General features: G+C 36.0%; 1 protein-coding gene across 2 annotated transcripts; it reads right to left on the minus strand.

Annotated features, from left to right (window-relative positions):
• Positions 1–1092: 1092 nt before the first annotated feature.
• Positions 1093–12944, minus strand: LOC134753304 (uncharacterized). 2 transcript variants are annotated; one of them, XM_063689156.1, is made up of 6 exons: positions 10076–12791; positions 9522–9640; positions 8742–8882; positions 7224–7937; positions 6571–6730; positions 1093–5290 (listed from the first exon to the last, which is right to left on the minus strand). In XM_063689156.1, exons 1-6 carry the CDS (start codon positions 10137–10139, stop codon positions 4782–4784), a joined length of 1707 nt encoding a protein of 568 aa, XP_063545226.1. In that variant the 5' UTR covers positions 10140–12791; the 3' UTR covers positions 1093–4781. The 2 variants fall into 2 exon arrangements, 1 of the variants encoding a protein (XP_063545226.1); XR_010128811.1 differs by lacking the exons at positions 1093–5290; positions 6571–6730; positions 7224–7937; positions 9522–9640 and having other exon boundaries at positions 7970–8882; positions 10076–12944.
• Positions 12945–14479: the final 1535 nt, after the last annotated feature.

Consider the following 14479-nt stretch of genomic DNA (forward strand, 5'->3'; position numbering starts at 1 on the left):
CGCAGAGGAATATTGCGGGGATAGCAATGCTGACATTGCTAGCTCCACAGAGGAATATTGCGGGGATAGCAATGCTGACGTTGCTAGCTCCGCAGAGGAATTTTGCGGGGATAGCAATGCTAACGTTGCTAGCTCCGCAGTGGAATATTGCGGGGATAGCAATGCTGACGTTGCTAGCTCCGCAGTGGAATATTGCGGGGATAGCAATGCTGACGTTGCTAGCTCCGCAGTGGAATATTGCGGGGATAGCAATTCAGACGTTGCTAGCTCCGCAGTGGAATATTGCGGGGATAGCAATGCTGACGTTGCTAGCTCCGCAGTGGAATATCGCGGGGATAGCAATGTTTACGTTCAACATTGCAGAACTAGCAATGCCAAAAGTCGCGAACGACAATAGCTACCTGAAAAAATACAACAATATTTATAAAACTAACTTTTATTATTAAAAAACGTTTGCAGGTCCGTAAGAATAGAAAAAAATGTTGCCCACTAAAATACAAATAATGTAGATAATAATGGGAAACTAAAAGTTTCCAGTGAAAAATCAACTATTTACTAATATGTAAATCAAAAACAAACACTCGGTGTTTCGAAAATGGGAATTGAACCCGCTAAATGAAAGAAAGACCTGCAATTTACTGTACCGATCGGAAGGCTTAATTACATACATTTATTTAAGATGCTATGTTATTTTGAAGAACCCTTTGATTGAGCCTTTCGATCGGTACAGTAAAATTGAAAGGTTTTTTTTGTTTTTCACATTTAGCGGTATAGTAACAGTTAAGCTATGTCAGCTCATATTCAAGCGCGCGTGCACCGCGATTTGATCTGATTAGCCAAAACCCATATCCGTAGGAACGGATCAACGGGACGCCAGTCCCGCCTGAACCATTGTACAGTTAACTGGTTATTTTAATATACGGAGTCGAATATAAAAGTGATTATTATTCAACACTAAAATACCTATTTAAATACTATTTACCCTCTAGCCACTATACAGAAGTACCGTCAGCGGGATCCGGGAATCGAACCCGCTTTAGAAGTACTAAAAAAGCGGGTTCGATTCCCGGATCAGCCAGGCGACTTTTTTCAAATTCTTTGAATGTAGTTCGTATTGTTTTTAAATAAATATAGAAATGAAGCTATTTTTACTTCCACTCGTCAAATATTTGGTGACAACTCGCCAAATATATCGAAACACAACCTTATTCCCATGGCAAGAAAGGTGTGTTGCGACATATTTGGCGACTTTGGCTGGCTATTTGAAGCTGACTGTACCTACTATTTCAAAGTTAAATGGATGCGAATGGATTAGAAGTATGACCATATATTTGACGAGTAGAAGTAAAAATAGCTTCCTTTCATTTTTATTTCAAAACAATACGAATTGCAAATAATTAAGAAAAATCGCCTGGCTGATCCGGGAATCGAACCCGCTAAATGTGAACAAATAATAATAATTAGCATACCGTCAGGTAACAAGCAAAACTCACTAACTACTGAAAAATAATTAAACAAAAATCAACCTTATTCGCATAATATTACGGTTCACTATGGCTATGAACTTGTGGTGGTACTTAGTGACTTTTGCTTATCACCCGACGATATATCTACCTGCTGTTAACCTAACCTAACCTAACCTAAGTACTGGTAATAACCAACAACAGTATAACGTGACCCACCCCGTGCAGTTCTGTACCTTACTGTCAATATTATAGTGACAACGCTATTCATACATCAGGTCACTACTTACATGCAAGGTGTTTCCTAACACAACAATCTAGCGCCACTTGCACCATCCTACTAACTAATGAGGGGTTAACCGGTTAACCCCTCATTAGTTAGTAGGATGGTGCAAGTGGCGCTTAGGGCCACAACTGTAGTTACATATCGTTTAAATAGAAACTAAACTTATAGCCACGTCAAATTAAGCCGAAAATATCAATCAGCAGAAATAATTCGTGTTGTTTTGAAAATTGGTATAGTTATTTATACCTTGTGGTGTCCAGATAAACATACTAAAAGTCCTCGAGGGTGTAGGGGGGGGGATTTTCCAAACCACGAATTATATCCGCAGATTTTTTATTTTTTTTTGGGTTATTAGCATATTATCACTGCATGAACAAAACTGTTTTCATAATGAGGGCTATTCCCATCAATAATCATTACATATTTACCGTAATATAACATTTGATTACTTCCTGTAAAATAAAATACGAACAAAAATATGTTTAAAATAGGAATTGTTAACACTGTAATGTTCCACGGCCCTTTTGAACTTAATTTACTAAACTGAGTTAGGGTATGCATTATACCTGCATAAGTAATTGTAATCATACTTACTATTACTACAAATTATTAAATCTTACTCTAGTTGGGTTAATTAAATCGGTTTACTGAGTACGATATGATACTCAGGAAGATTAATGTTATGCCCAATGACTACACAGTTGCACAAAAACGGATACTGCATGGTGTCTTGATCAATGTATATGTGTGATGATTGTAATGAGTCCAGTACATTATAAGCATGGTAATGATTATCAAAACCAATTGTTTGTAAAGGCTTAGCCTTGAAACTAATCTTAGACACTCCATCAACATATATGTCATCAATTTTGGAAAAATAAATGTTTTCTTCATTAATAGCAGTAACTATTACAGAATTTACTTGGTAGCGCTCGGAACACTTTGCCGCCCAACTCACTTTATATAATTTTGTAATATCTGACCATTGCATTTGATCTAAAATCTGTTTACATTCACTAACTGGTACTTCTGCTTGGCCCCCAAACGAAAGAGGCGAACGAATAGTTTCTTTCAAGAATATGTCATTTAACATCAACTGATGCTTTCGAGCTACTGTCAGTGTCATGTTAATTCGGTTATTTGTTGATTTTGCAGCTAACTTGTTGAAGCGATGTTTAGCTTCGTAGCGCATTGAAGACAGAAATCTCAAGGGACCAAAACGTAACATTGCCGAATGATAGTGCAGTAAATTGTGAAATTTAGGCTTAAGACTTTGGTTAAACAGTGTGATGTACATTTCGCAAAAGTCAGCGATCATATACTTAAAATAGTCTATTTGCTCAGATACAAAACGGGGTGACATAATAAAATCTAAAACAGTCATTAATTGAATATACAGTTGCCAATATTTATTATGTCTTGGAATGAAATCACCAAACATTACACCAAAATACTTGCAAAATGTGCTCATTTCGGCAGCATTTAAACGTATATTGCCTTTTCGTAAATTGGACATGGCCAGCGTGACGGGCTTATCTTTTTTATCGGGACCGTATTGAAATGAGGAAATTTTGTTATTAACAATATCAATTGTAAGATATTTCATTTTGTCTACAAAAACCACAAGTAAAGAGCACATGACGTATTTGGCACAGCCTTCGTGCATGTCATGCATTACATCAAAACCCATTTGCGAAAATAAATTAAAATTTTCTATGTCGAGCCATATACATTTTTCTTTGACGCCTGTCAGAGATGAATTATTCGTTTTTAAATCATCCTGGTAATTTGACTCGGTCCTTAAGAGAGATTCATCTTCATAAACCTGATTAGCCATGACTTTTTTCTCTACTTTGCATGTTCTGCAAGGAAAATTGCTTGAAAAACTCTCAACAAATCCTAAAACACTATGCAAGCCTAAATTATCTCCTAAAATTAATGACAACTCAAAGTAAATTGTGCCCTTGAAATCTGGCAAATCAAAAACTATTCCATGCTTAAATAAATCATTAAACTGGTCAATCAGGGGCTGAAATATTATACGATTCCCAAATTCCACTCTGTCAGTGGAATGATAGAGTAAGACTAAAAATATGTTACCTAACAGAGAGGCACAATAGTACGGCAGGCAAGGAAGAGAAATGTATGCGGCTCCTAGTTTGTGCACACCACTATGACTACCCAAAGGGTTCAAAGTCTCGAAATCGTCAATTTGCAAAAATATGGGCATGACTATCTTATCTCCATGATTTTTCTGTCTCCAAAATGAACCATGCATATAATGCTCTATACTGTTTGACGTGTCATGAGCCATCAGTTTTTTCATAGCATCGATGGTCTCATGAAGTATGTTAGGCAACGAAAAAAATTTGTGCAACACATCTCTAATAGGTATTTTATGGGCTATGCACTCTACTGCTTGGTAATAAGTTTTACCTTTTTTTTTTACGTAATCAAATCGTCGCCCTACAGTATAAGGCTCAGGATTAACTAAAGTACCCTTACTTTCAAAGAACTGATGTCGTTTATAAGTTGAACTAAACATCTCTAGATCGGTTGTCAGTTTTGCTACGGCAGAGCTAGAAGTTACTGGTAACAGAGGTCTGATTGACATAGTGAACATGTTGTGAATACCGCTATAAACTGTATCTAGCACATTGTTCGGCAAATGGGGATTACTATACAGGGATGAGAAAAGTTGACCTAAACTGTCGCTTAGCGGCGGTGTGTTGTGTTTGCTATCACTCTGTATAGTACTATTATTTTCTTTAATTTGAAACTCGGTTGCGCTACACACATTATGTAATGGATCATTATTCACGGGAGAGGTCTCTTGTCCAATAGCAAAATCCTGTACACTTGAAGCCTGTTGTAACATAGAAGAATCTGAATGTTCTTTCAAATAATGACGCCTAAATGAATTGTAGAGTTGATAAGTTCTCCCACAATCCATGTTTGGACAAATATAACATTTACCTGGATGATAAAATGTAAAATGGGTTTTAAATTGCTTCATTTGGACAAAAGACCTTTTACATATTGCACACAGCACCATCGTGCCTGTTAGAAACAGAAGCAAGCAAATCTAGCATAGGAGTGCCTTCAGTGTCAAACTTGCTCTTCATTACATATATACTTCTTTGGATAAACATCCAGACTGGGGCACAATCTTTTGAATATGGTAAGTCTAATGCCCATAGAATCTTAAAAGTATTTGAAACAGCTTTACAAATGCTGGGAAACGTGTACCTGATGTCTTCAGAGATTATTAAATCATACTGCGTAACATCCTGCCAGCAAGCCCCAACAGCAACCAAATATGGAAGAACAGGCAATTTTTTTTCCTGCAATGTGGCCTTCCGTTCACTGAAGTGGCTTTGAAGGTCCGATGTAGATGGCACCAAGCTTAAAAACGCGTTGCTTACTTCTAATCTAGACGGGTTCCAGGGTTTTCTGACTCCTTTCACGGGAACAGTGTGCATTTGTTTCAGCAACAGGGGAACTGCCAGAAAAGTCGCAACATTCGCTTGTTCCTCCCCCGCTGCAAAAATAATTAATACTTAGTATGGTTAACGATTACTTAAGGTAAAGTTTCTATTGAGTAAAATTCGTCATCTCCTCTATCTATAGTACCTACTTCACTTCCAGCCGGGCTAGCACATGATTGGCGCGAGAGTATCTCGCCGTGACATAGACTACCCGTCCCCTTTAAATTCATACAGTTAGTAAAAGACGGGTAGTCTATCTCGCGGCGAGATACTGTCGCGTCAATCATGTGCTCGGCCTACAGGTGTCGTTAAAAAAATCTACCCTGTATATAATATGTTATTTTCATCACACTTGCTCGAAAAAGATCTAATATCATGCAGGTGTACTAAAGGACAAAGGCCTATATTGTTCCCGCAGGAGTTATGGATTGTGAAAAAAAGGTGTAACTCTCTAGGGAGTTACAGCTTTTTTTTTATTATGTCATAACTACTACTATTACTACTTAATATGAACCAAGTAGGTATACATGAGTTTTACTTTTAAAATACTGACGTTTATAATTAGATATTTCGGTTAATTAATTTAATAGCTGTTCAAAATAATATTCTTACACAATTTTCAATCGTGGCTGAATGCCGGATGGGTATGTGCCTTAGATGCCTATCTTGTCAAAAAATCACAAATGGCGGACGAATGTTTGAAATGTCACCGTATTTAAGAATTTTTTCGCATAAAATTTAGTTTTTTCTTCGCAAGTGTGATTCTGTGTTACTCCGGGAGTAAGAATATTAACAAACTCGAGCCCCTTGCAAGAACTTGAACGTTATGCTTAGGTACTTACTTCTATATAATCTATATGGCTGAACAAATAAAACGTATGTACCAGGGTGGTTCAACTTTATCTCAACTACAATTTTTATTCACATCATTTGAAAATGTGATTTATAAGTTATTAAGTAAAAAACCATTTTTATTTCAAATTTTTATGAATTTTTAGGTGAATTTAAAAAATCTACCTTTTGAAAAATTACAAAAAATAGAAATGAAATTGTTTTTTTTTACTTCAAAACTTATAAATCAAATGTTCAAATGGTGTGTAAACAGATACATAAATAAAAATCTAAATAATAAATACGCATCCTCTTGTAGTTAAAGTTACAAAATTGGGAATATTTTTTCAGCATAATGAGTGTAACAAAATAAAACAAAAGGTTTTTTAGAGCCACCCTAGTATGTACAGTGTATGCAATTTCGAAGCTCACTGTACATACTGTATTTACATATAGAGGCAATAAAGACACTATTTGACAAAAAAACGATAATATAACTTACAAGTTGCAAGATCCAAAACAGTTTGAATAGAAGTGTCAGGTCGTGTTAGCTGTTGAGCCTTCTCATCTAGTAATGATAGCAGGCGACCTTTCACTACCGGGAAATTTTCGTCGAACTTTCCTTCTATTTCAGGGTATATTTTGTCAAAGTCACTGGCCAGCTGAAAATAAACAGAAATCAAACATTTGTTATTCAAGTAGAGCTTAAAAGCTCTTTCACAAAATCAAAAATGTTGCTAGTCATCAATCATCATTCATAATCATACAACGAGAAATGTTGCTAGTGTATATATGAGTATTTAAAATGAAAATCAATAACCCGACTGCATAATAATAATATACCTATAATCTACTAGCCCGCGACTCCACCCGCCACAAATAGACACACTTTCGCATTTATAATATTAGTATGGATTTACTCGCAAAACTGAGACAAATGTAATGACACCTCATATGTTAAACTCCGCTAAATGGTTTAGGCAGTAGAGCGTGCCAAATAATTAAAGATACATACATACATACGCTTGAAAAACTTAACCTCCTTTCTGCAGTTGGGTATAAAAATAACTTAACACAAATTGATGACTTCTGCCTGGTGATGTCATGAAGTCTGGCATGAAGACACTTGATTGATTAGTATTATCATTGACTCACCAATTCATAGCCCCAAGGACATTGCAGTGCTGGGAAGATGCTCAAATAACTAACATGGTCGCCTTCTTGCAGTGCAGCCATGCGTTCATGTAGACAACTGTTCCATTTTGTTTCTACCAATTCTCTCGGTGAAGAAGAGTGCTTCAACCACTGCACGGTATCTTTTTCAGAGTCTTGATTGGTACTTATTGTTTGAAAGGTGTCAGGAAAAGGTCTAACCCGTGCATTAGAAGATTTGACAGCAGATTTTTTTCTCTTGTTTTGGTCTCCGCTGCTGTCGCTGCTCTTGTCGCTATTACTGCTGTTACGACTTCTGCTGCGGCTGCGGATTTCTGCATTTAATTTTCTGCGTACTGTTATTAATCGGTTCACTATCAGGCCACTGGCCTGGATAGCTTTTCCATCAACAAGACGAAAAGGATTATAATATACCCCCTTTGTTTCACCTGGGAAAAGCTTTATAATTTCTGATGTCCACGTATCCCAGGTTTCTTTTCGTATTGGGTCAGTGTTTTCTTTCAATTTCCGCACCTCAGCCTCAACAATAAGGGCCGTCAGTATCTTTCGGTCACTAGACGATAATACCTTTTTATTGATTAGAGGTTTCCCAATACTGGATGTCTCTAAAATTTGTTTAAGATTTCCGCCAGTTATAGCCCCTATGAGTTTGCTTGCATCTATAAACTGTAAATCGTCACAATTGATGTCCCATTCCTGAAAATCAAGTAAGCACTAAGTTACTAAAGAACTAGAAGTCACGTCATGTGGGTATTTACTATTTGGGCACAATCATAATATTTACATAAAATAAATACATAAAATAAATATTTGGAGACAATCTTATTCAGAAAATCAACCTAGTCCCAAACTAAACGTTATTTATTTATTTTAGACTTAAAAACAAAACATTCATATTGACTACATATGATAGAAATAGCTTACACTTTTAATCTTTTGGATAGTAAAAAACCGGCCAATTGCGAGTCGGACTCGAGCACCGAGGGTTCCGTACTTTATAGTATTTGTTGTTATAGCGGCAACAGAAATACATCATCTGTGAAAATGACAACTGTCTGGCTATCACGGTTCATGAGATACAGCCTAGTGACAGACAGACAGACGGACAGCGGAGTCTTAGTAATAGGGTCCCGTTTTTACCCTTTGGGTACGGAACCCTAAAAATATATGATTATAATTAAATGTATTATAAATTAGTCGGAGTAATTCGTATTAAAATAAGTTGAAATAATTTGACCCAAAATAATAATGTACCTTAATATAATTATTCTGTGAAATGTATTTATTTCCTGGCCTACTTGTAATATGGGTACTAGTGACGATATAAATACTTATATAGTTTAATACATAGAAAACACCTAAGACTCAGGAACAAATACTCGTGTTTATCACACAAATATTTGCCCTGACCGGGGATTGAACAGACAGTTGACTCCCTCTGCATAACAAAAACATGATCCACCTTAAATACAGAGTAAAGATAAATATTATTATAATTACCAATAATTCAGTTGATGTTGTAACAACAGAGGATGTACTAGATTTTTGGCTACTTGATGGAATCACAAAGGAGTCTTGCTTTTTAATTGGAGCTATAACTTGCTGTACATCTACATCCCTCGGATCTTTTGTAACTCCTCTCTATAAAATAAAATTAGGAGTGATTAATTTAACCATAATGCCCATTCACATTATTTTATTTATTTTTATTTATTTATCAAATGGCACTATTTAATTGTTAATGCTTAGTTTATTGATGAAAATACAAAAGTCGCTGTATCTCCATCATCAGACTTAACCTTGATAAAAAATTCTTTATAAATCTTACTGGCTTAGTAAACATAACGAAGAGGACAAATCGTCAAAGTGAACTATGCATCGTTAAAGAGTTTCGTTTTGATCATCATCAGCAGTTCCACTTCATTAAATGTCAGTTTTTCTGAACGTGAATACTAGATTCATTAATGAAAATACAAAAATCGCTATATGTATGCCTATAAGATTCAAGAATTTTTCCCTGGATTCCTCATGGATCCCATCATCAAAACTGGGTTTTGACAAAAACGGGACCAACTTGGGACTATACACATTCAAACAAAAAAAACAATTTTCCAAATCGGTTCACCAATGACGGAGTTATGACGTAACATACATACAAAAAAAAAAACGGTCGAATTGATAACCTCCTCCTTTTTTGAAGTCGGTTAAAAATTGATTCAAAGTAATGAAAACATCTAAATTTTGAATCAAGTAGGTATACGAAAAAATGAAACTGCTCACGCGTTCTCTCTCACGGTCTAACGCCATACGCAGTTTCCCTTTTTGAACTGCTGCCGGGACCAATAACGACAACTCATGGTCGTTTGCGTTCAATAAAAAATCGAGATCCGCGCCCTGATCTATAAGCATAGAGATAAATAATAAGTACTGCATATTGCATAAATTTAACCCACTACACTGCACTGTCATGGCGGTAACAATGCCGGCAATATTTTTGCAGATATATTTGTCCATGGGGCTTCAAAGTGCCATAATTTCATTGCAACGTGTATTTTCCATGATTTCAAGAAAAATAAGAAGTAAATGGCCATTTCGATGGAGCTATAATGTCTACAACAATACATTGCTTTATTTGGGCAGTCGTGTAAAAAAAAATGGTCCAACATTGCAATTCAAAAATAACCTAAAAATAATTGTTTTAAATTCGATTTAAGAAATCTTCGACTTCGAATAGTTTATTAGGATGAAACAAATATCGATTAGCAACGACAGTCACATTACATTAACTACAATAGTAACTAGTTAGAACTATGTAAATACAAATTATAACTTACCGTTTAGCGATCCAAAAAGGTGTATCAAATCACAGTTGAACAGAAACACACTTAAGTCGTCCATCCTTTATATTTACTATTTACCTATAACTGTCTTAACTTTAAAGAAACTATTTCCTTATATTTTTAACAACGTGAACGGTTCGTTGTTTGAAAAGACAATAATAATCACTAAATAAATACGTTCCGTTGTTAGCGATTTGTCACGCATCCTAACCGTACGAATGTTGCCAGCGAAATGAACGATTCTTTTGTCAATTTTGCAAAGGACTAGTCAACATCACTATTTTAACAAAGTTAACATTGTGTTTCTAGCAATGCTTATATTATTTCGCAATGTAAAAGTTGTGAAATTATTAACTTGAGAAATTTTTCCCTTGTAAATTCCGCAATTCTAACATTGCGACTTGAGCAATCAAATACCTTTCTTAGAATTCCGTTTTTAGGGTAAAGGCATTAGTAAGTAGGTACTAAGTACAAATAATAATAATTAAGTACGTTGTTCCTTATAAAAAACTGCAAACCTGGAGAGTGGAGTCATAGCACGGTACGCTTATCACCATGCCTGTCACGTTCTAACAAGTATGTGAGTGCGAAAGTGACGGACTTAGTGATAGGGGAAACCATGCTGTGCGGGCAGCACGTAGTACGTACAGAAGGTTATAATTTATTATGTGTGAGCATTTGACAGATTCAAAGAGCAGTTAGATTAAAAACTATTTTAGGTAATAATTGCTTATCTAGAGAGATCGGTGCGGGCGGGTTGTGAGCGCGGCGCTGGCGGGCCGCGAGCATGACGTTGTCACTGACGCTGTCGCTAAATCTAGAGCCCGCGCAGCATGGTTTCCCCTATCACTAAGTCCGTCACTTTCGCACTCACATACTTGTTAGAACGTGACAGGCATGGTGATAAGCGTACCGTGCTACGACTCAGACAAAATTAATACAGCCGCCTTGAATAGCCGCCGAATAGTAAATCATATTTTTACTTCTAGCGCCTAAACTATTGAGTGGATTTCAATCAAATAGACATCAGTAGATCCATAATTAGTACACGAGTGCTATGCAATACAAATTTACTAAAATAAGTGGAGGAAAAATGTGTAAAACTTAAAAATGTGACTACAAAAACAGATTTTAGGTCTTAAATGGGGTTTAAATAATAGTGACAGTAATGAAATTTGACACCTACAATTTCAGGGATCCCTGTTTGCGTGTCATAAAATTGGAGCTTCGGGTCCACGGGGATCAAACGCCATCTTGAAAAGTATAAGTCTTTTTTGGTTTTTCTTTTTTTCTCGGAATATCTGGGTTTAATGTGAATACTGTGTATAGCGAAACGAAAGCTTGTTAAATTCCACATTAAAAAGTTATACAACACCATGTCCCAAAAACGAAGCCTTTTTCTAGAAATTACCAATTTTTGGAACACAAACACATTATCTACCCAACCACGAAAAAAAAAAATGTGTGGAAACTTGTAAGCTTCCCTTGTAACTTGTAAGCCCTATTTGATAGTTTGTATGGAGATCAAACCTTTTTTTGAGTACAGGACTAAGAAGTCTTTGTATGAAGGCATATTATTAGAATACAAGAAAAGTAATTTAAGCGTTTTTAAATATTCATCCCTTAAAAGAGTTAAAAAGGGGTTGAAAGTTTGAATTCATTACAAATGCTTATTGAAATTTCTCAGAAAGGCATTGTATAATATTACAAAAAAGGTTATTTCAACGTTCTTAATAATTCTACCCTTAAGGGTGTTAAAAAGGGGATGTATATAAGTTTATATGTAGTACAAGTTTTCGTTTTAGCTAGGAACATGAAACTTGGTAAAAGGGCATTATATTAAAATAGACGAAAACTGATTGCACCGTGTTTGAAAAGTTTGTATTAATAAAGTTTGCAGTGGGAGCGAACATTTTTTTTAAATAGTGGACTTGAAAATCTGAGTGTTGAGAGGGTTTATATCGCGAACAATTTTTTTCAGCTAGGGGCTTGAAACTTTGTACTTTGTGAAAGACAAATTTCATGCGCTGTATAATTATTAACAAATGATTTACCGTCCCTACTGATATCTTTTGCTGCATAATGTTCTATGCTCATTTAAAATATATAACCACCAACATACAAATCCACGCGTACGAAGTCGCGGGCAACAGCTAGTATATTTAATATGTCTTAACCGTTTCAACGCCAAGCAGCGAAGTAATTCGACGTGACTCAGACCAGACGCCAAGCAATAAACCAAATGTATGGTTTTCTAATAGGAGCAAATGTCGTGGCGTCAGTGGTACGACTTTCCGCTGACGTGATTTTCCGTCTTTGGCGGTGAAAAGGTTAAAACAAAAACCTATTATTGGATTATTTACCCTTGTAACACCTGCAAACATTGTAAATCAACTTAAAATTTGTAGTTAAGAGTTCTCTTTTGTGATTTTGACAAAGGCTCTCTCAAAGTTGCTAAAATCACAAGGTATTAATCAATGTGGTTGTGAACACTGTCAACCTCCAAACTTTAGCCGTGTAGATTCCGCAGAGTTCTATTTTGTTATTTTGACAAAAGCTCTTGAAGTTGCTAATATCACAAAGTAAAAAACAATGTGGCGGCCAACATTGCGAACCGCACAAAACTTAACTGTGAAGATTTCGCAGAGTTATTCTTTGTTATTTTGACAAAGGTCCTCAAAGTTGCTAACATTACAAGGTTTAAATCAATGTGGTTGTGAACACTGTCAACCCTCAAACTTTATCCGTGTAGATTCCGCAGAGTTCTATTTTGTTATTTTGACAAAGGCGCTTAAAATTGGTAATGTCACAAAGTAAAAAACAATGTGGCGGCCAACATTGCGAACCGCACAAAACTTAACTGTGAAAATTTCGCAGAGTTATTCTTTGTTATTTTGACAAAGGTCCTCAAAGTTGCTAACATTACAAGGTTTAAATCAATGTGGTTGTGAACACTGTCAACCCCCAAACTTTAGCCGTGTAGATTCAGCAGAGTTCTATTTTGTTATTTTGGCAAAGGCTCTTGAAGTTGCTAATGTCTCAAAGTAAAAAACAATGTCGCGGCCAACATTGCGAACCGCACAAAACTTAACTGTGAAGATTTCACAGAGTTATTCTTTGTTATTTTGACAAGGGTCCTCAAAGTTGCTAACATTACAAGGTTTAAATCAATGTGGTTGTGAACACTGTCAACCCTCAAACTTTATCCGTGTAGATTCCGCAGAGTTCTATTTTGTTATTTTGACAAAGGCGCTTAAAATTGGTAATGTCACAAAGTAAAAAACAATGTGGCGGCCAACATTGCGAACCGCACAAAACTTAACTGTGAAAATTTCGCAGAGTTATTCTTTGTTATTTTGACAAAGGTCCTCAAAGTTGCTAACATTACAAGGTTTAAATCAATGTGGTTGTGAACACTGTCAACCCCCAAACTTTAGCCGTGTAGATTCAGCAGAGTTCTATTTTGTTATTTTGGCAAAGGCTCTTGAAGTTGCTAATGTCTCAAAGTAAAAAACAATGTCGCGGCCAACATTGCGAACCGCACAAAACTTAACTGTGAAGATTTCACAGAGTTATTCTTTGTTATTTTGACAAGGGTCCTCAAAGTTGCTAACATTACAAGGTTTAAATCAATGTGGTTGTGAACACTGTCAACCCTCAAACTTTATCCGTGTAGATTCCGCAGAGTTCTATTTTGTTATTTTGACAAAGGCGCTTAAAATTGGCAATGTCACAAAGTAAAAAACAATGTGGCGGCCAACATTGCGAATAGCACAAAACTTAACTGTGAAAATTTCGCAGAGTTATTCTTTGTTATTTTGACAAAGGTCCTCAAAGTTGCTAACATTACAAGGTTTAAATCAATGTGGTTGTGAACACTGTCAACCCCCAAACTTTAGCCGTGTAGATTCAGCAGAGTTCTATTTTGTTATTTTGGCAAAGGCTCTTGAAGTTGCTAATGTCACAAAGTAAAAAACAATGTCGCGGCCAACATTGCGAACCGCACAAAACTTAACTGTGAAGATTTCACAGAGTTATTCTTTGTTATTTTGACAAGGGTCCTCAAAGTTGCTAACATTACAAGGTTTAAATCAATGTGGTTGTGAACACTGTCAACCCCCAAACTTTAGCCGTGTAGATTCCGCAGAGTTCTATTTTGTTATATTGACAAAGGCTCTTGAAATTGGTAATGTCACAAAGTAAAAAACAATGTGGCGGCCAACATTGCGAACCTCACAAAACTTTACTGTGAAGATTTCGCAGAGTTATTCTTTGTTATTTTGACAAAGGTCCTCAAATTTGCTAACATCACAAGGTATAAATCAATGTGGTTGTGAACACTGTCAACCCCCAAACTTTAGCCGTGTAGATTCCGCAGAGTTCTGTTTTGTTATTTTG

Source organism: Cydia strobilella, chromosome 26, assembly GCF_947568885.1.
Source record: "Cydia strobilella chromosome 26, ilCydStro3.1, whole genome shotgun sequence".
In the NCBI taxonomy this organism is placed as follows: domain Eukaryota; kingdom Metazoa; phylum Arthropoda; class Insecta; order Lepidoptera; family Tortricidae; genus Cydia; species Cydia strobilella.

Excerpts from the sequence above, each read along its gene's own strand:
- LOC134753304 (XM_063689156.1), bottom strand. The coding sequence starts at position 10,139 with ATGGACGACTTAAGTGTGTTTCTGTTCAACTGTGATTTGATACACCTT. Across the intron at positions 9,641-10,075 it reads CCTTTTTGGATCGCTAAACG|ATCAGGGCGCGGATCTCGAT; the intron begins GTAAGTTATAAT and ends CTATGCTTATAG. Across the intron at positions 8,883-9,521 it reads TAGACCGTGAGAGAGAACGC|AGAGGAGTTACAAAAGATCC; the intron begins GTGAGCAGTTTC and ends TTTATTTTATAG.